The sequence below is a fragment of the Pelobates fuscus genome, chromosome 1, assembly GCF_036172605.1.
Source record: "Pelobates fuscus isolate aPelFus1 chromosome 1, aPelFus1.pri, whole genome shotgun sequence".
Classification (NCBI taxonomy): Eukaryota; Metazoa; Chordata; class Amphibia; order Anura; family Pelobatidae; genus Pelobates; species Pelobates fuscus.
This window is the reverse complement of record NC_086317.1, coordinates 3,450,360-3,472,261: the sequence shown is the minus strand read 5'-3', so window position 1 is coordinate 3,472,261 and position 21,902 is coordinate 3,450,360. Positions and strand designations below refer to the sequence as shown.

The window sequence follows — 21,902 nt, the reverse complement described above, 5'->3', positions numbered from 1 at the left end:
CACTACCACCACCTTTATGACACACGTCAGGTCTTTACTTACACAGCTGGGCCTCAAATCAGCTAACTATTCGGGCCACTCCTTCCGCATAGGAGCGGCCTCCACAGCATCCAGTGCAAACATTCCAGTTCATGTTATCAAGTCACTAGGGCGCTGGAAATCATCGGCTTACTCTAGATACATACCTAACCCGGTACAAGAAGTAAGAAATGCCTTTCAAGACATGTCTGGTTAAAGTATGTATATTGCTGGTATGTAATAAATTAGATTTTCTACTTTTGCCCTCTTTATTTACAGGCCTACCTCATCGTCGGTTCCGGCACACCACAACCGACTTGCTCTTTTAATACCATCCTACACTTATCAGTGTTTGTATCTTCTGTACTATCATGAGCCCTTAACACAAGTATTAAGGCCTTTTGGCCTGTAATTGTGGGAGGGGTGTATGACACACCTCTTCCCTACTTAAGGGACACCCCTTACCTGGCTCCATATCGTTCGAGGTCAGCGCTGCATCACCCACTCCTCATTATTAACTCCTTTTCTCTTTACATTTCTTCTTGGTGGGCCCTCTTTATTTACAGGCCTACCTCATCGTCGGTTCCAGCACACCACAACCGACTTGCTCTTTTAATACCATCCTACACTTATCAGTGTTTGTATCTTCTGTACTATCATGAGCCCTTAACACAAATATATGTATATATATGGTATTGTGGCAAACAAAATTAACGAATTGCTGAAGTGCCGAAGTTCCGAAGCACAGTATTGCCTAAGTACTAATATACTTACCCAGTTAAAGAAGAAGAATGTTACATTGTATACAATTTCAAATAAAAAGTATCCAAACATAGCCAGGATTCAGCTGTAAGCATTTGCAACACTTACATTTTATATGAATGTATGTTACTTGATTGTTGTAAGTTAATTAACCAGTCATGTAATGACAGGAATGAATAAGTAGATAACTCCCTAATTCCCACGGTATTAGGGAGTTATCTACTAAAAGGCTGAAAGACCTAAATTGGTCTTTCAGCCAAATTTACTAATACTAAGTAAAGACATTAGGTTTCCCCCCCCCTTATTCTTGTTTAGGGCCCCCACCCACCACTCAGAGGTGGGGGCCAGGGGGGAGGACAATAAGTCACCCCCAATTTGTGTTTAGGGCCCCCACCCGCCGCTCAGGGGTGGGGGCTGGTGGGGAGGACAATAGGTCCTCCCCTCTTTTTTTACTTTAGGGCCCCCACCCACCACTCAGGGAGGGGGGACCCTTTTTTTTAGCAGTGAGCAGGCTGCTCACTGTTTACTAGACTTGCCCCTACTCACGGTATAGCGAGTAGGGGCATAATTTACTAATACTAAGTAAGTTTTACTTAGTATCAGTAAATATGGCTCAAAGACTAATTCAGGTCTTTCAGCCTTTTGGTAGATAACTCCCTAATACCGTTGGAATTAGGGAGTTATCTACCAAGCGGCTGCAAGAAAAGTCCCGAAATTCCGAAGTTGCCGAAATTCCGAAGTTGCCGAAATGCCGAAGTGTTCAAGTGCCGAAGTGTTCAAGTGCCGAAGTTCAGAAGTGCCTAAGTGCCTGTAACGGACCGTTTTGCACACAATAGGTTAAAAACTGTTTAGGCGATATTCCCCTTTCAGATGCACAGACAGCTACTGCAATCACCAATCTCCGAACAGGAAACACACGAATGCTGTAAACAGCCGAACAGGAAAAACCATACTAACAGTTCACACTCCTGGCAGTCGTACTGTAACAGCATACAATTCAATTCCCCCCAAGAACGAGACGACACTTCGTTTGAGGGTCAAGCAGAGTCTGGTTTACTGGGGCTACCTGCCCGGCTTTTATGCAGGTCTCCCACCTGGTGGACACTCCCCTAAGGGACCAGATGGGAAACTGGGAAACATATTGGACATTGACCAATCACAAGCTTATAATCCCACAATGCATCACAAACCCTCCTCTCTGTCCTGGAGGTAATTGGGAAGTAATCCAATTATCTCCAAGGACAGAGGCAAAACTCCATTAACCACATGGCAGACAAAGGACAATACAAGACATAAAAATACATACTGTTACATTTATCACATAGAACATACACATTCTACATATGCCCAGATAGCTTAGATCTGAGTGCACATTATTACCTGATGGCGCTCACATCACATACATACAGTTCAATCGCCATGGAGCCAAAGTCTTTCATACAGTCTTTCCGTATACAGCTGGGCTCCATGGCATAGCTATCTGGGGTAGCATGGTTTAAACAGTAAAGTACCGAATGGACCGGTGTTCGGATAATTGATTGCAGGTAGGAAAAGGGAGGTCAGCGGCTCAGCGGTGTTCATGACTTTAACAGTCTGCAGAAAGGCACGAACCAGCCTTTCTGCAGGGAAAAAGAACAGTGTTAAACATGGGGCCATAGTCCAGCGGAAGGAGGCGGGCGACCAGGATCCTCCAGTGGCCAGTGGCGAGGTTGGTTCCGCCACAGTGCCAAATTGCCGAAGTCCCGAATTTCGGAATGCCGAACCGAGCCGAATATTTTAACCATGCACATGCCTAAAACTTAGCCACTTGGGACTATAAAAGACTTTCGTGCATGGGACCGCTTTCGGGACATTGAAAATGGTCGTATTTCATATTGCCAGTCTGTATAGATAAAGCATCCGTTTCCCGAACAGTAATCTGCAACCCTGTTCGGGAAACTAACTAACTACCGAATGAGAGACCACACCGATGAGGTTGTGTTTCTCTCATTAACGAAGTTGCAACATTGTTTCAATCACTGTTAAAGGGTCTTATCTGCGGCTGCCGTTCGTGTGCCGAACACGTGGTGGCGGCCATCTGTGCTCGCTAAAAGTTCAGCGGTGTTTAGTCGTCGAGTGCCTGGCACTAAAATCGGCTACTTGATTTTCAAACACCGCTGGACTTCCAGGCCGTTTGGGCAACTCGGTTTTTCGGCAAAATATAGCATTTTGTGTATTCTTTCCATAGAGTCCTGGTTCGCCTAAAGTTATATTATGTGTGGCATTCGGTCAATTCTGTGGGGATCTGAGCGGTATTTCGCTAGATTGTGCATTCAGATCCCCGCAACCCAATGAGGGATAATTCGTGCAAATCTGTTGTAAATTGTTATAGAATTTAATTTAAAATGTTCTGTTTTACTGTACAAGCTAATAATGTAATTAACAGTACTTGCTGACGTCATCTTGGTCCCTGTACAGTAAGGAATGCTGGGAAACGACCCTGCATGGTCAGTTTCCCACACAGTCCACCTGATTAAAACCCCTGCTGTAACAGTTTTGAGACCCCTTGCATGGGAAACCGTATAAATTTGGGAACTGTTCAATAAAGCCTCCAGATTACTCCTAGACTATGTGTCGTCTAGTCTTTGGGGGAAAAGGTATTATACTACGTTACCTGTGCTTTACCCGCGGATTCCTGACTACCAGCAGAGATATCGTGGATTAACCCCTGCTACTCTGCTACAGGTATCACTGCATACTGCAATACTCTGGGATTTATATATATATATATATATATATATATATATATATATATATATATATATATATATATATATATATAAAAGGTATCACTGCATACTGCAATACTCTGGGATTTATATATATAAAAGGTATCATTGCATACCGCAATACTCTGGGATTTATATATATAAAAGGTATCATTGCATACTGCGATACTCTGGGATTTATATATATATATATAAAAGGTATCATTGCATACCGCAATACTCTCGGATTTATATATATAAAAGGTATCATTGCATACTGCAATACTCTGGGATTTATATATATATAAAAGGTATCACTGCATACTGCAATACTCTGGGATTTATATATATAAAAGGTATCATTGCATACCGCAATACTCTGGGATTTATATATATATATAAAAGGTATCACTGCATACTGCAATACTCTGGGATTTATATATATATAAAAGGTATCATTGCATACTGCAATACTCTGGGATTTGTATATATATAAAAGGTATCATTGCATACTGCAATACTCTGGGATTTGTATATATAAAAGGTATCATTGCATACTGCAATACTCTGGGATTTATATATATATAAAATGTATCACTGCATACTGCAATACTCTGGGATTTATATATATAAAAGGTATCACTGCATACTGCAATACTCTGGGATTTATATATATATATATATATATATATATAAAGGTATCATTGCATACTGTAATACTCTGGGATTTATATATATATATAAAAGGTATCACTGCATACTGCAATACTCTGGGATTTATATATAAAAGGTATCACTGCATACTGCAATAATCTGGGATTTATATATATATATACCGTATATAAAAAGGTATCATTGCATACTGCAATACTCTGGGATTTATATATATATATATAAAGGTATCATTGCATACTGCAATACTCTGGGATTTATATATATAAAGGTATCACTGCATACTGCAATACACTGGGATTTATATATATAATGTATCACTGCATACTGTAATACTCTGGGATTTATATATATATAAAGGTATCACTGCATACTGTAATACTCTGGGGATTTATATATATATAAAAGGTATCATTGCATACTGCAATACTCTGGGATTTATATATAAAAGGTATCACTGCATACTGCAATACACTGGGATTTATATATATAAAGGTATCACTGCATACTGTAATACTCTGGGATTCATATATATAAAAGGTATCATTGCATACTGCAATACTCTGGGATTTATATTTATAAAAGGTATCATTGCATACTGCAATACTCTGGGATTTATATATATAAAAGGTATCACTGCATACTGCAATACGCTGGGATTTATATATATATAAAAGGTATCACTACAAACTGCAATACTCTGGGATTTATATATATAAAAGGTATCATTGCATACTGCAATACTCTGGGATTTATATATATAAAAGGTATCATTGCATACTGCAATACTCTGGGATTTATATATATAAAAGGTGTCATTACAAACTGCAATACTCTGGGATTTATATATATAAAAGGTGTCATTACAAACTGCAATACTCTGGGATTTATATATCTAAAAGGTATCATTGCATACTGCAATACTCTGGGATTTATATATATAAAAGGTATCATTGCATACTGCAATACTCTGGGATTTATATTTATAAAAGGTATCATTGCATACTGCAATACTCTGGGATTTATATATATATATATATATATATATAAGGTATCATTGCATACTGCAATACGCTGGGATTTATATATATAAAAGGTATCACTGCGTACTGCAATACTCTGGGATTTATATATATAAAAGGTATCATTTCATACTGCAATACTCTGGGATTTATATATATATAAAAGGTATCATTGCATACTGCAATACTCTGGGATTTATATATATAAAAGGTATCATTGCATACTTAATACTCTGGGATTTATATATATAAAAGGTATCATTGCATACTGCAATACTCTGGGATTTATATATATAAAAGGTATCATTGCATACTGCAATACTCTGGGATTTATATATATAAAAGGTATCATTGCATACTGCAATACTCTGGGATTTATATATATATATATATATATATAAAAGGTATTGTAACGGAGCTCCGTGTACCCCGACCGAGTACCCTCCGTTGATGGATGCTCCTAGCGCTCTCAGAGGACTCCAAGCACTGCAGACGACACCACAACCACCGCAGGCTCCACAACCGCCGTAGCTTAACTGGAGCCGCGCCGTCTTCCTTCCACCCTGGATCGGCTTCTGTCCTCCAGGACCGTGTGGGGAAGACCTCTCCTCCAGGAGAGCGTAACAGGAACAAGCTCTTAAAAGAGCTAAGTGATTAAGAGCTCAGGGGAATATGCAGCGCATAGCAATCCCCAGTGTGATATATAGCAGTTCCCTCCAATAACGAGACACGGCTACGTATTGAGGGTCAGAAGAGGTCTGAGGACTGGAACACCCAGCCTGCTTTTTATTAGGATCAGGTACATACAGGACACTCCCAGGGGGAGGATGAAATTGACCAATCACATGCATGGTAACACCCCCACGTCTCCTCCCCTCAGATAAACACATAACCCAATTAAAACATACATTATTTTACCCAAGTTCTGGATGTACCCCAAAAACAGGGGGTACAGCTTTAAATCTGGTATCCCCAAATAGCCCTTGTTCAGGGGAACAGTCTGTCCAAAAATCAGCCCATTCGGATGAATGGTTCGGGAGATACAGAGCTCCAAAGTTTTGACCGACCGCACAGACCAACTAGCCGAAAATAGTTCCATGAGTTTTGGCCTTGCGGTCGGTCTCCGTTCGCACGGTAAAATAGACGAAATTCTTGCCATCCATTCGCATCTTTGTGATCGCTAGAATCCCCATACTAAGTTAAGTATAACTACCGAACGGCCGGTCGTTCGGTAGTTTCCGTGCGTAGTTCTGGATGTCTGGAGGTCTTAGCGGTATTCGCCTGTTTGCGCTTCCGATTTCAGTTCCATGCGTTCACAGGCAAACACCGCTGTTCGCACGCAAGATGGCCGCGAACACGTGGAAAAGTCCCGAAATGGCGGCCACCTATTCAGAGCACAAAGAATTCGCATGAAATCATACGAACGGCTGTATTCTCCAGTAATGGTATTCTCATGCAATATATTCGCCTAAATCCCCTGGCTGTTAGGTTATATTAGCAGTCCAAACCTACAGCATAGATAAAGGGAAAAAGACAGTCTAATACAAGTCCATATGCCTGAATACAGGGTTTGCAGTGCAATATAGTCCAGGACCATAGTCACAGGGGAGGAGGCAGGCAAGCAGGCCTCTCCAGGACAAAGTGGCGAAGGGCACTTCGTCACATATCTCCCCTTTGGGGGGAAGACTAACCAGGCACCTGACCTTCTGTCGGTCAGTGCCTCCGTTAGTCGATCCACCAACCCACAATAAACAGATGTCCGAGTGGCCCCCCCACAACATCAAAGTACAGGAACAGCCCACCCACAACACACAGTCACTGCACCTGGGTATTTGGCTGTGGTAATGAGGCCACATGCCGAGGGTACTTGAAGGGCAGAGGCCAACTGCACTCTGCCCAGATGCCAGCTCTTCTGCTGGGGTAGCCTGCAGGACATCAGGCTCTGGACCAGGGACAAAGGTAGGGCAGAGGCCGACTGCGCTCTGTCCAGCTGCCAGCTCTTCCGCTGGGATAGCCTGCAGGACATCAGGCTCTGGACCAGGGACAAAGGTAGGGCAGAGGCCGACTGCGCTCTGTCCAGCTGCCAGCTCTTCCGCTGGGGTACTGAGACCATAGTCCGGCTCAGTAGTCAAGGGAACATGGACGTCAGGAGGGGTTAGCATCGCCTCCGTTAACCCTGGTGCCACGCTAGGAGTTAGCTGGGGAGAGGAATTTGTACTTACCCCCTCCTCTGGGTGTCCCGGTGAGGGTAGTTGGGGATCTGGAAAGGCTGTCCAGCATCCCTGTAGGTCAGGCACAGAGACCACGGTCCCATCTGCGCCGTCTGGAGGATTGGTGTCTCCCCTTGTTGGGGGAAGCTGCCGCTGGGGAGAGGGGGTGCTGTGCTCCTTTCCCGGAAACACAGGCTGCCGCTGGAGAGGGAGACCGCCTGTCTCCACTCCCTTACCATGGTCCTGTTGCTGTAGAGAGGGACCAACTGTCTCTGCTCTCTGTAGGACACACTGCTGCTGGGGGGGAAGGACGGCACCTTCGGCCCCCTGGGGTACACACTGCCGCTGGAGAGGGAGACCGCCTGTCTCCGTTCCCTTACCGTGGTCCTGTTGCTGTAGAGAGGGACCAACTGTCTCTGCTCTCTATAGGACATACTGCTGCTGGGGGGGAAGGACGGCACCTTCGGCCCCCTGGGGTACACACTGTCGCTGGAGAGGGAGACCGCCTGTCTCCACTCTCTTACCATGGTCCTGTTGCTGTAGAGAGGGACCAACTGTCTCTGCTCTCTGTAGGACACACGGCTGCTGGGGGGAAAGGACGGCCCCTTCGGCCCCCTGTAACTCACGCTGTTGTTGGGGCGCAGGGACGGAATACTTTGCCCTCACTGCCCGATATTCTGCTTCCATCTGCAGATACTCCGCCAGTTCTCTCCTTATTCTTGGTACCATTTCCTCGGTTAGAAGGGGCCCGTAGACAGCCAACCGCCGCTTCAGCATAGCGTCAAACTGTACGTGACTATACCAATAGTCCAGTTTTGCTGGGTGTTCCCAGGATGCTGTTCCTCGCCCTAGGGAAGCCATCCTGTTGTAGCCAGGGGCGCTGCCCAATGGCTAGCGTTGCCCTCAATTGTAACTCCAAACGTTACCAGTGTCTCTGAGCTGCTTCTCCTCGCACTAGGACGCCATCCCACCGCTGCCACCAATGTAACGGAGCTCCGTGTACCCCGACCGAGTACCCTCCGTTGATGGATGCTCCTAGCGCTCTCAGAGGACTCCAAGCACTGCAGACGACACCACAACCACCGCAGGCTCCACAACCGCCGTAGCTTAACTGGAGCCGCGCCGTCTTCCTTCCACCCTGGATCGGCTTCTGTCCTCCAGGACCGTGTGGGGAAGACCTCTCCTCCAGGAGAGCGTAACAGGAACAAGCTCTTAAAAGAGCTAAGTGATTAAGAGCTCAGGGGAATATGCAGCGCATAGCAATCCCCAGTGTGATATATAGCAGTTCCCTCCAATAACGAGACACGGCTACGTATTGAGGGTCAGAAGAGGTCTGAGGACTGGAACACCCAGCCTGCTTTTTATTAGGATCAGGTACATACAGGACACTCCCAGGGGGAGGATGAAATTGACCAATCACATGCATGGTAACACCCCCACGTCTCCTCCCCTCAGATAAACACATAACCCAATTAAAACATACATTATTTTACCCAAGTTCTGGATGTACCCCAAAAACAGGGGGTACAGCTTTAAATCTGGTATCCCCAAATAGCCCTTGTTCAGGGGAACAGTCTGTCCAAAAATCAGCCCATTCGGATGAATGGTTCGGGAGATACAGAGCTCCAAAGTTTTGACCGACCGCACAGACCAACTAGCCGAAAATAGTTCCATGAGTTTTGGCCTTGCGGTCGGTCTCCGTTCGCACGGTAAAATAGACGAAATTCTTGCCATCCATTCGCATCTTTGTGATCGCTAGAATCCCCATACTAAGTTAAGTATAACTACCGAACGGCCGGTCGTTCGGTAGTTTCCGTGCGTAGTTCTGGATGTCTGGAGGTCTTAGCGGTATTCGCCTGTTTGTGCTTCCGATTTCAGTTCCATGCGTTCACAGGCAAACACCGCTGTTCGCACGCAAGATGGCCGCGAACACGTGGAAAAGTCCCGAAATGGCGGCCACCTATTCAGAGCACAAAGAATTCGCATGAAATCATACGAACGGCTGTATTCTCCAGTAATGGTATTCTCATGCAATATATTCGCCTAAATCCCCTGGCTGTTAGGTTATATTAGCAGTCCAAACCTACAGCATAGATAAAGGGAAAAAGACAGTCTAATACAAGTCCATATGCCTGAATACAGGGTTTGCAGTGCAATATAGTCCAGGACCATAGTCACAGGGGAGGAGGCAGGCAAGCAGGCCTCTCCAGGACAAAGTGGCGAAGGGCACTTCGTCACATATCTCCCCTTTGGGGGGAAGACTAACCAGGCACCTGACCTTCTGTCGGTCAGTGCCTCCGTTAGTCGATCCACCAACCCACAATAAACAGATGTCCGAGTGGCCCCCCCACAACATCAAAGTACAGGAACAGCCCACCCACAACACACAGTCACTGCACCTGGGTATTTGGCTGTGGTAATGAGGCCACATGCCGAGGGTACTTGAAGGGCAGAGGCCAACTGCACTCTGCCCAGATGCCAGCTCTTCTGCTGGGGTAGCCTGCAGGACATCAGGCTCTGGACCAGGGACAAAGGTAGGGCAGAGGCCGACTGCGCTCTGTCCAGCTGCCAGCTCTTCCGCTGGGATAGCCTGCAGGACATCAGGCTCTGGACCAGGGACAAAGGTAGGGCAGAGGCCGACTGCGCTCTGTCCAGCTGCCAGCTCTTCCGCTGGGGTACTGAGACCATAGTCCGGCTCAGTAGTCAAGGGAACATGGACGTCAGGAGGGGTTAGCATCGCCTCCGTTAACCCTGGTGCCACGCTAGGAGTTAGCTGGGGAGAGGAATTTGTACTTACCCCCTCCTCTGGGTGTCCCGGTGAGGGTAGTTGGGGATCTGGAAAGGCTGTCCAGCATCCCTGTAGGTCAGGCACAGAGACCACGGTCCCATCTGCGCCGTCTGGAGGATTGGTGTCTCCCCTTGTTGGGGGAAGCTGCCGCTGGGGAGAGGGGGTGCTGTGCTCCTTTCCCGGAAACACAGGCTGCCGCTGGAGAGGGAGACCGCCTGTCTCCACTCCCTTACCATGGTCCTGTTGCTGTAGAGAGGGACCAACTGTCTCTGCTCTCTGTAGGACACACTGCTGCTGGGGGGGAAGGACGGCACCTTCGGCCCCCTGGGGTACACACTGCCGCTGGAGAGGGAGACCGCCTGTCTCCGTTCCCTTACCGTGGTCCTGTTGCTGTAGAGAGGGACCAACTGTCTCTGCTCTCTATAGGACATACTGCTGCTGGGGGGGAAGGACGGCACCTTCGGCCCCCTGGGGTACACACTGTCGCTGGAGAGGGAGACCGCCTGTCTCCACTCTCTTACCATGGTCCTGTTGCTGTAGAGAGGGACCAACTGTCTCTGCTCTCTGTAGGACACACGGCTGCTGGGGGGAAAGGACGGCCCCTTCGGCCCCCTGTAACTCACGCTGTTGTTGGGGCGCAGGGACGGAATACTTTGCCCTCACTGCCCGATATTCTGCTTCCATCTGCAGATACTCCGCCAGTTCTCTCCTTATTCTTGGTACCATTTCCTCGGTTAGAAGGGGCCCGTAGACAGCCAACCGCCGCTTCAGCATAGCGTCAAACTGTACGTGACTATACCAATAGTCCAGTTTTGCTGGGTGTTCCCAGGATGCTGTTCCTCGCCCTAGGGAAGCCATCCTGTTGTAGCCAGGGGCGCTGCCCAATGGCTAGCGTTGCCCTCAATTGTAACTCCAAACGTTACCAGTGTCTCTGAGCTGCTTCTCCTCGCACTAGGACGCCATCCCACCGCTGCCACCAATGTAACGGAGCTCCGTGTACCCCGACCGAGTACCCTCCGTTGATGGATGCTCCTAGCGCTCTCAGAGGACTCCAAGCACTGCAGACGACACCACAACCACCGCAGGCTCCACAACCGCCGTAGCTTAACTGGAGCCGCGCCGTCTTCCTTCCACCCTGGATCGGCTTCTGTCCTCCAGGACCGTGTGGGGAAGACCTCTCCTCCAGGAGAGCGTAACAGGAACAAGCTCTTAAAAGAGCTAAGTGATTAAGAGCTCAGGGGAATATGCAGCGCATAGCAATCCCCAGTGTGATATATAGCAGTTCCCTCCAATAACGAGACACGGCTACGTATTGAGGGTCAGAAGAGGTCTGAGGACTGGAACACCCAGCCTGCTTTTTATTAGGATCAGGTACATACAGGACACTCCCAGGGGGAGGATGAAATTGACCAATCACATGCATGGTAACACCCCCACGTCTCCTCCCCTCAGATAAACACATAACCCAATTAAAACATACATTATTTTACCCAAGTTCTGGATGTACCCCAAAAACAGGGGGTACAGCTTTAAATCTGGTATCCCCAAATAGCCCTTGTTCAGGGGAACAGTCTGTCCAAAAATCAGCCCATTCGGATGAATGGTTCGGGAGATACAGAGCTCCAAAGTTTTGACCGACCGCACAGACCAACTAGCCGAAAATAGTTCCATGAGTTTTGGCCTTGCGGTCGGTCTCCGTTCGCACGGTAAAATAGACGAAATTCTTGCCATCCATTCGCATCTTTGTGATCGCTAGAATCCCCATACTAAGTTAAGTATAACTACCGAACGGCCGGTCGTTCGGTAGTTTCCGTGCGTAGTTCTGGATGTCTGGAGGTCTTAGCGGTATTCGCCTGTTTGTGCTTCCGATTTCAGTTCCATGCGTTCACAGGCAAACACCGCTGTTCGCACGCAAGATGGCCGCGAACACGTGGAAAAGTCCCGAAATGGCGGCCACCTATTCAGAGCACAAAGAATTCGCATGAAATCATACGAACGGCTGTATTCTCCAGTAATGGTATTCTCATGCAATATATTCGCCTAAATCCCCTGGCTGTTAGGTTATATTAGCAGTCCAAACCTACAGCATAGATAAAGGGAAAAAGACAGTCTAATACAAGTCCATATGCCTGAATACAGGGTTTGCAGTGCAATATAGTCCAGGACCATAGTCACAGGGGAGGAGGCAGGCAAGCAGGCCTCTCCAGGACAAAGTGGCGAAGGGCACTTCGTCACAGGTATCATTGCATACTGCAATACTCTGGGATTTATATATATAAAAGGTATCATTGCATACTGCAATACTCTGGGATTTATATATATATAAAATGTATCACTGCATACTGTAATACTCTGGGATTTATATATATAAAAGGTATCACTGCATACTGCGATACTCTGGGATTTATATATATATAAAAGGTATCACTGCATACTGCAATACTCTGGGATTTATATATATAAAAGGTATCATTGCATACTGCAATACTCTGGGATTCATATATATAAAATGTATCATTGCATACTGTAATACTCTGGGATTTATATATATAAAAGGTATCATTGCATACTGCAATACTCTGGGATTTATATATATAAAAGGTATCATTGCATACTGCAATACTCTGGGATTTATATATATATATATATATATAAAGGTATCATTGCATACTGTAATACTCTGGGATTTATATATATAAAAGGTATCATTGCATACTGTAATACTCTGGGATTTATATATATAAAAGGTATCATTGCATACTGCAATACTCTGAGATTTTGGCATCTTATATATATTTGTGGTCCGGGAAAATATGTCAAGTTATAATAGTGGTGCCCTTAGTCGGTTGTGATGTGCCCCCCCCATTCACAATATAGTAATATAACATAGTTCTCTGACACCCAGTTTAAGTTGTCTCTTCTCACTTTAATTACGTTTGCTGGCCGTGTGGCTGTTGTGGCTTATTGACAGGCTGGCGGGCCTCTCTTTTTCTCCCAGCCTCTTTGTACGTCTGTTTTTCCCCCAGCCCCTGTGTGTGCATGTATGTCATCCTCAAGCCCCTCTGTGTGCCCCTTTGTCCTCCCAGCTCTTATTTGTGTCTTTGTCATAGAAGGGCTACAAAACTGGTTCATGGATTGCAGGATAAAACTTACCAGGAAAGGTTAAAGGATCTTAACATGTATAGCTTGGAGGAAAGACGAGACAGGGGGGATATGATAGAAACATTTAAATACATAAAGGGAATCAACACAGTAAAGGAGGAGACTATATTTAAAAGAAGAGAAACTACCACAACAAGAGGACATAGTCTTAAATTAGAGGGACAAAGGTTTAAAAATAATATCAGGAAGTATTACTTTACTGAGAGGGTAGTGGATGCATGGAATAGCCCTCCAGCTGAAGTGGTAGAGGTTAACACAGTAAAGGAGTTTAAGCATGCGTGGGATAGGCATAAGGCTATCCTAACTATAAGATAAGGCCAGGGACTAATGAAAGTATTTAGAAAACTGGGCAGACTAGATGGGCCGAATGGTTCTTATCTGCCGTCACATTGTATGTTTCTATGTTGTTTCCTCCCAGCCCCTCTGTGTTTCTCTTTCTCCCCCCTCAGCCCCACTGTGAGTATTTGTCCCCCCCCAGAGCCTCTAAGTGTCTCTTTGTCATTCCCAGCCCTTCTATGTGTCTCTTTGTCCCACAGCCCCTCTGTGTGTCTCTTTGCCTCCCCTTAGTCTCTCCTCTGTGTGTCTTCCCCCCCCCCCCCAGCCACTCGGTATGTCTCTTTTATCCCCTCAGCCCCTATGTATGTCTCTTTGTGCCTTCCCCAGCCCCTCTGTGTGTCTCCTGTCCTCCCTCGGCCCTCTGTGTGTCTCTGTCCCCCCAGCCCCTCTGTGTGTCTCTTTGTGCCCCCCCAGCCCCTCTGATTATCCTTGTCCTCCCTCATCTCCTCTGTATGTCACTTTGTGTACCTCTGAGTGGCTCCTTGTCCCCCTCAGACCTTCTGTGTGTCTCTATTTGCCCCACCAGCCCCTGTGTGTCCTCCTCCCACCCCTCCTGTGCCATTATTTTGCTTCCCTCCCTCTCCTCCTTTTCCTTTCATTTGCCTCCTCCCCTCCTGTGCCCTTTTTTTGCTCCATCCCCTCATGTGCCCTTCTTTTGTTCCCCTCCCATGCCTACTCACCTCACTCCGATCTATTGAGGAGCCTCTGTTTCCTCTACCCAGTCTGAGAGGAAGAAGTTTTAGTGAGCACTTCCTGTCAGACCGGGTAGAGGATACAGAAGTTCCACTACAGTGGTCCACCTGCTCCGCCACACTACATGCAGTGTCACCTGGAGATCGTGCCCCCCAGACTACAGTGCCACTTAGAGCGCACCTAAATCAGCTATTTTCAAAACCATTCTTTTCCTAAAACAATCAGAACCACTATGCTCTTGTGTGGCTCTCTCACGGCCCCCACCCATGGCCAGCAGCTGGGGCTCTAAAAATAGTAATGGGGTCCCCCCTGTTGGTTGCAAATGGGGACCCTAAATAATAATAGGGAGTGAGACTGAGTTCGCAGGGCAGGGAAAGCCTTATAAAGGCATTCTCATGCCGTGCAATTTGAGTCAGAGCACTCAGATTGGTTAAGTGCTCTGACAGGTAAATCTCAAGATTTTTCTTTCAGTCTATTTTTTAAATATTTTGACATGGTCATCTCCAAGGATATTAATCTGCCGTATTTTGCCCAACAGGTAAATCGAGGTGACAATGATGCTGAGTCCAGAGCAGGTGGATTCCGATCAGCCATCTGCACAGTCTGAGTCCGATTCCACACTGGGTGATACGAAGGGCGGCAGTCTGTCTGAGACAGATGGAGGATGTCGGACTCTGTGCCTTCCACAGCCACTAAGCCGTGAAGAAAAGAGGCGCAGGAGGCGGGCCACAGCAAAGTATCGTTCAGCACACGCTACCAGAGAGCGAATTCGTGTTGAGGCATTCAATGTGGCATTTGCAGAGCTAAGGAGCCTCCTGCCTACACTGCCCCCAGACAAGAAATTATCAAAGATAGAGATTCTTCGTCTGGCCATTTGCTATATCTCCTACCTCAACCACGTGTTGGACGTCTGATGGCCACGAAAGGAACTTTCATATCAGAATCCCACTGAAGCGGCTCTGGGGATGTTGAGATGAGGGGAGGGTAGATAGAATATGATGGTCTTCCCAAAGACAGACAGAACAAGCAAGGGGAGGAAATGTAGCAGCGAGTACTTGATATAAGGTTCTCCCAGGGGCCAGGCTGGGAGAATTAGGGCAGGAGGTTTAGGGAGTAGGTTAAGGGAGTGACACCATGAGGAAATAGACGTCGCACTGGGTCAAGCAAGGTGAATATTGAGGACACGATATGAGGGTCTTCAGACATGTCATCGATACCCCTACCTCATAGATAAATCAGTGACTGAGCGAGAGAGAACTTGGTCAAGGAAATCGTGATGTCCAAAAAATAGAGATAGAAAATAATGAGTTTATACAGTGTGCATTCATTTCTAGGTTAATGGACCAAAGGTGACTGTGTGTGACTTATTAGACGTAGCAATGGGTACACTTTGCACCATCTGTGTGGGCATTCAGAGCAGAGCAACAGTGCCACACAGTGGCTGCTATGTGTATTACATGAGTATTTTCTTAAAATGTTTGTACCAAATTGCTGTGATTATATATTATAAACAGTCCTATATGCAGTATATCTGCAGGATGGGCCTTGCACCTTAACAAGGTTTAATAAATATGTAGGAAGTCACACCACCTACACATTATTCTTTAAGATATGGAAGTGACTTTGTCTGTGGAATAACCCATTTAATTATAAGCACATATCCCAGCATGCTTCATTCCAAAGTCTCCTAATGCGGAACACAGTGATCGGTATTCATTTATAGAATATCACAGTTATCTGCTAGTTTTAGGAGGTGGTTTTGTGAGTACTTTTCAGGATCTCTCTCATGAGTTCTGTTTTATACCCAGCTTGATACATAAGGCTGTTTGCACCATAACAACATCAGTGATGTGAAGTGATCTCAGTGATCAGTGATCTCTGCTGTCAGAGCTGGAACCCCACCTCTGGGAGCGTCATTGGGCATCTTCTCCTGGCTAATGTCAATTCTGTGCAAATTCGGTGTCTAATGTCAGCAGAGAGCAAATGGCTGCATCCCCCGCTGTCTGTGCCACCCATGTCCTCCCGTCTGGGGGGAGTGATCGATCTGCAGGAAACTTGGCTTTGGAACTGGAACGGTGGTTAGTTTTATTCATAAAACACAGTGTTTAAGACTCTGCCAATAAAACGCCTTCTCCGAGATATCTCTCCTGTATATCCAGCCTTAGTAATGCTGGTCTACACCATGTAATATCTGCACAGCGACTACTTGTCAGTGAAATTGGGAGATAACGATCGCTGTGCACAGCAAGTCTGTGAAATGCGCTGATCCCATAGATAAGTTATTTACTAAATCATGTGGTCAGTTTTCCAGATTTTTTCTTACTCGGAGATCTGACTTGGAGAAACCTTGCGATTCCCTGGTGTACTCCTGACAATGAAGGGTTTAGGGAATAACAGTTTATGGAATATTGCAGACAATAACGACCTTGGTGCTATAACCAACGCATTTCACTGCAGTTTCCTTGTGCTGGTAACATCTAATACAGGGGTAGTCAACCTTTTAATACCTACCACCCACTTTTGTATCTTTGTTGATGGTAAAATTTCCTTAACGCCCACCAGTGCCGCAGTAACTAATTTGCTAGCGCAAGTACGATTTCTTTTTTTTTTTTTTAGGAGTTTTTTTTTTAACCCCTTACGGACCAAACTTCTGGAATAAAAGGGAATCATGACATGTCAGACATGTCATCTGTCCTTAAGGGGTTAATGTACTTAAATGTATCTATTTTCTATTCTACTTTTTTTTCTATGTGTGTCTGTGAGGCGTTGTGTGTGAAGGATGCAGTGTGTGTGTGTGAAGGATGCAGTGCTGGGCCGTGGCTGACGTGCTGGGCCGTGGCTGACGTGCTGGGCCGTGGCTGACGTGCTGGGCCGTGGCTGACGTGCTGGGCCGTGGCTGATGTGCTGGGCCGTGGCTGACGTGCTGGGCCGTGGCTGACGTGCTGGGCCGTGGCTGACGTGCTGGGCCGTGGCTGACGTGTGGCCAGTTAAATGATCCAAAGACTTGTGGTATTCAGGGTTTAGCAGGATGGATTTTTACATCCAACATAATATTTTGTATTAAATCCATTCACCTGGTTTTTGTTTTATGGCTTTTGGTACCAAAATTCTGCTTGAGATAAGAGACAAATAAAATAGTTTTTCAAACATGTTGTGTGAGTGAACACTGTCTTTGGAGACAGAGGCTCTAGTAATCTCTCGCATGGACTATTGTAACTCTCTGCTAATTGGTCTTCCCAATAGCCGCATTGCCCCGCTACAGTCTGTAATGAATGCTGCCGCCAGACTGATTTTCCTCTCCAGTCGCTCCTCTCACTCCTCTCCCCTCCTTACATTCAGGCCCGGACTGGCCATCGGGCACACCGGGCAAATGCCTGGTGGGCCGCGGTGGCCATGGGCCGAGGCCGGCAGGGGAAGGTCCCAGGATCTCCCCTGCCGGTCTATGCAGGGCCGGCACTATCCGAGCGCCGGCCCCGCTGCGTGCCATGGAGGGCCGGTGAGGAGATCAAAGCTCTCCCTCACCGGCCCATTTAAATAGACCTGCGGCTGGGGAGGGAGAGGACCCAGCTCTATCTTGCAGCTCCGCCGGGTTCCTCTCGCGAGATCCGGCGCGTTGCCATGGCAACGACCAGATCTCGCAAGAGTGAACTCTAGCCTAGCCTAGAGTTCACTCACCCACTGGACCACCAGGGAAGGTGTCACCGTGCCGGTCCCCCCTCCCACTCACCACCGTGCCGGACCCCCCTCCCACTCACCACCGTGCCGGACCCCCCTCCCAGGTTTAAGGTAAGAAGGGGGGGGGGGGGGGTATTATCACTACTTAGTGTTTTTATTTGTTTATTTATATCCCCCAACACACACTCCATTCTAACATTCACACACAGCACTCTCACACCCATCACACACAGCACTCTCACACACAGCACCCTCACACACATCGCACCCTCATACCCATCACACACAGCACCCTTACACACAGCACACACAGCACTCTCACACCCATCACACACAGCACTCTCACACACAGCACCCTCACACCCAGCACACACAGCACTCACACACAATCCACAATTATATCCACAATTGGACTACAGGGTACACTTTTTATGGTCCCCAGATCAGGTTATCATAGCTACCTCTGAGCCCACTTTTGCTATATATAGTGTACATATTCAATAGCCCATTCCTATTGCACAGATTTTGAGCATTCCCTTTAATATAATTGCGGTCAGTGAATGAGCAATTGGTTACCCAGGTTTCCCTAGAAGAAGCCACGGTTGATTTGGATAGGCCCACAGCGTTTGACTTAGGCACCTATCCATTTGTAGCTTTAGTTAATCTACTAACAATTGCTAGATGTCATTGTTTCTATCACACACAATAGATGACACGTTATTGTCTCCTTATAAGTTTTTAGGATCGAAATTTTAATAAAAGTTAATTTTTAATCACACTACAGAATTGTAAATTATAACACAGATCCCATAGGGACCTTTTCCGTGACCCCTGACGGTTGTTCTTTCCCTCCAGGGATCATTCGCTCTATAGTTTATCACACATTTGTGAGGGTTACCCCCTTTTGTGTTCCCTACACACATCCACTGGTTCCTTTAGGGGCACCAGTTTACTCTTCACTTTGAGAGGGGGCGTGTTTGTCATTAATGATGACAAATTACACCCTCTCTGCCCCGCCCCCTTCTTAGTGGGCCACTGTAATAAAAAAAATGGGCCAAATTATTTTCCTTACATTGGCTTCCTGTATGCTATAGGAGTCAATTCAAGGTACTAACTCACACCTATAAAGCACTGAACAACTCTAGCCCCTCTTATATCTCCTCACAGATCCATAGGTATGTCCCTTCTCGGTCTCTCCGCTCTGCCCGTGACCACCTCCTGTCCGCTGCTCGCACCCATACGGCCAACTCACGCTTGCAGGACTTCTCGCGGGCGGCTCCCTTCCTATGGAATAGCCTGCCTACCGCCATCAGACTCTCCCCTAGTCTTCAATCATTTAACCCCTTAAGGACCAAACATCAGGAATAAAAGGGAATCATGACATGTCATACATGTCATGTGTCCTTAAGGGGTTAAGAAGTGCCTTAAAACCCATCTCTTTAGGAAAGCTTATGGCCTCCCAGAGTAACCTCTACCTCACATACCTGTCTCTTGCTCTCTCCTAAAGGGCAGCACTTTACTCTCTCCTCCAGCCCTGCTTCACTCCCACCCTATTTGATTGCTCTTTCCTGTCCTAATGTGTTTTATATCCCAGTTCCTATAGAATGTAAGCTCGTTTGAGCAGGGTCCTCTACAACCTATTGTTCCTGTAAGTTTTCTTGTATTTGTCCTTTTTATAGTTAAATCTCATAATATTGTAAAGCGCTACGGAATCTGTTGCCGCTATATAAATGGCAATCACTGGCGTACATACCGCGGTCGCAGCTGCGACTGGGCACGTCCCTCCAGGGGGCCCGGACGCCCTTTGGGCCCCTGCAACCATGTACCCGCCTCCATCTTTTGCAGATCAGTTTCGCACCGGGGCCCCATGGATTGTGTGTACACCACTGATGGCAATAATAATAATAAGCAGTTCACGAATTAAAACAGAAACAGAGAGATTACCTGACATTTTTTTTTTAATTTACTCATCCCAGTAAACACTACTAAAACATACCTCTTCCTAACACTTACCTTATCGTCAGGGGCGGGCTGGGCCGGGGGGCAGGGAGGCAATTGCCCCCCAGGCCACCCGAAATTCTTTTAGGACCGGCCGCGGTGGGCCAGCCCTTTAAATGCTGCAGCCGCCTGAGCGCTCTGTAAAGGAATAAGAAGGAGGGAGAGGGTGGGGAGAATAAGAAGAGGGGAGAGGGTGGGAAGAATAAGAAGAGGGGAGAGGGTGGGGGGAATAAGAAGAGGGGAGAGGGTGGGGGGAATAAGAAGAGGGGAGAGGGTGGGGGGAATAAGAAGAGCGGAGAGGGTGGGGAGAATAAGAAGAGGGGAGAGGGTGGGGAGAATAAGAAGAGGGGAGAGGGTGGGGGGAATAAGAAGAGGGGAGAGGGTGGGGGGAATAAGAAGAGGGGAGAGGGTGGGGAGAATAAGAAGAGGGGAGAGGGTGGGGGGAATAAGAAGAGGGGAGAGGGTGGGGAGAATAAGAAGAGGGGAGAGGGTGGGGAGAATAAGAAGAGGGGAGAGGGTGGGGGGAATAAGAAGAGGGGAGAGGGTGGGGGGAATAAGAAGAGGGGAGAGGGTGGGGGGAATAAGAAGAGGGGAGAGGGTGGGGAGAATAAGAAGAGGGGAGAGGGTGGGGGGAATAAGAAGAAGGGAGAGGGTGGGGGGAATAAGAAGAGGGGAGAGGGTGGGGAGAATAAGAAGAGGGGAGAGGGTGGGGAGAATAAGAAGAGGGGAGAGGGTGGGGGAATAAGAAGAGGGGAGAGGGTGGGGAGAATAAGAAGAGGGGAGAGGGTGGGGGGAATAAGAAGAGGGGAGAGGGTGGGGGGAATAAGAAGAGGGGAGAGGGTGGGGAAGAGGGGAGAAAGAGGGGAGAGGGGGGGATAAGAAGAGGGGAGAGGGGGGGATAAGAAGAGGGGAGAGGGGAGGAATAAGAAGAGGGGAGAGGGGGGGATAAGAAGAGGGGAGAGGGGGGGGGAAAGAGGGGAGAGGGGGGATAAGAAGAGGGGAGAGCGGGGGAATAAGAAGAGGGGAGGGGGGATAAGAAGAGGGGAGAGGGGGGGGAAAAGAGGGGAGAGGGGGGATAAGAAGAGGGGAGAGGGTGGGGGGAATAAGAAGAAGGGAGAGGGTGGGGGGAATAAGAAGAGGGGAGAGGGTGGGGAGAATAAGAAGAGGGGAGAGGGTGGGGAGAATAAGAAGAGGGGAGAGGGTGGGGAGAATAAGAAGAGGGGAGAGGGTGGGGAGAATAAGAAGAGGGGAGAGGGTGGGGGGAATAAGAAGAGGGGAGAGGGTGGGGAGAATAAGAAGAGGGGAGAGGGTGGGGGGAATAAGAAGAGGGGAGAGGGTGGGGGGAATAAGAAGAGGGGAGAGGGTGGGGGGAATAAGAAGAGGGGAGAGGGTGGGGGGAATAAGAAGAGGGGAGAGGGTGGGGGGAATAAGAAGAGGGGAGAGGGTGGGGGGAATGGGGAGAGGGGGGAATAAGAAGAGGGGAGAGGGGGGGAATAAGAAGAGGGGAGAGGGGGGATAAGAAGAGGGGAGAGGGGGGGAAGAGGGGAGAAAGAGGGGAGAGGGGGGGGAAGAGGGGAGAAAGAGGGGAGAGGGGGGGATAAGAAGAGGGGAGAGGGGGGGATAAGAAGAGGGGAGAGGGGAGGAATAAGAAGAGGGGAGAGGGGGGGATAAGAAGAGGGGAGAGGGGGGGGAAAGAGGGGAGAGGGGGGATAAGAAGAGGGGAGAGCGGGGGAATAAGAAGAGGGGAGGGGGGATAAGAAGAGGGGAGAGGGGGGGGGAAAGAGGGAGGGGGGGATAAGAAGAGGGGAGAGCGGGGGAA

At 47.6% G+C, this 21,902-nt stretch overlaps 1 protein-coding gene across 1 annotated transcript in view; it reads left to right on the top strand.

Annotated features, from left to right (window-relative positions):
* NHLH2 (nescient helix-loop-helix 2) overlaps positions 1-16,196 on the top strand; it is a 43,408-nt gene extending 27,212 nt beyond the window's left edge. Inside the window, exon 2 of the mRNA XM_063441806.1 lies at positions 14,949-16,196. Coding sequence (XP_063297876.1) covers positions 14,965-15,324 — 360 coding nt within the window. The 5' untranslated portion in view covers positions 14,949-14,964 and the 3' untranslated portion in view covers positions 15,325-16,196. The remainder of the gene's footprint in view (positions 1-14,948) is intronic.
* Positions 16,197-21,902: the final 5,706 nt, after the last annotated feature.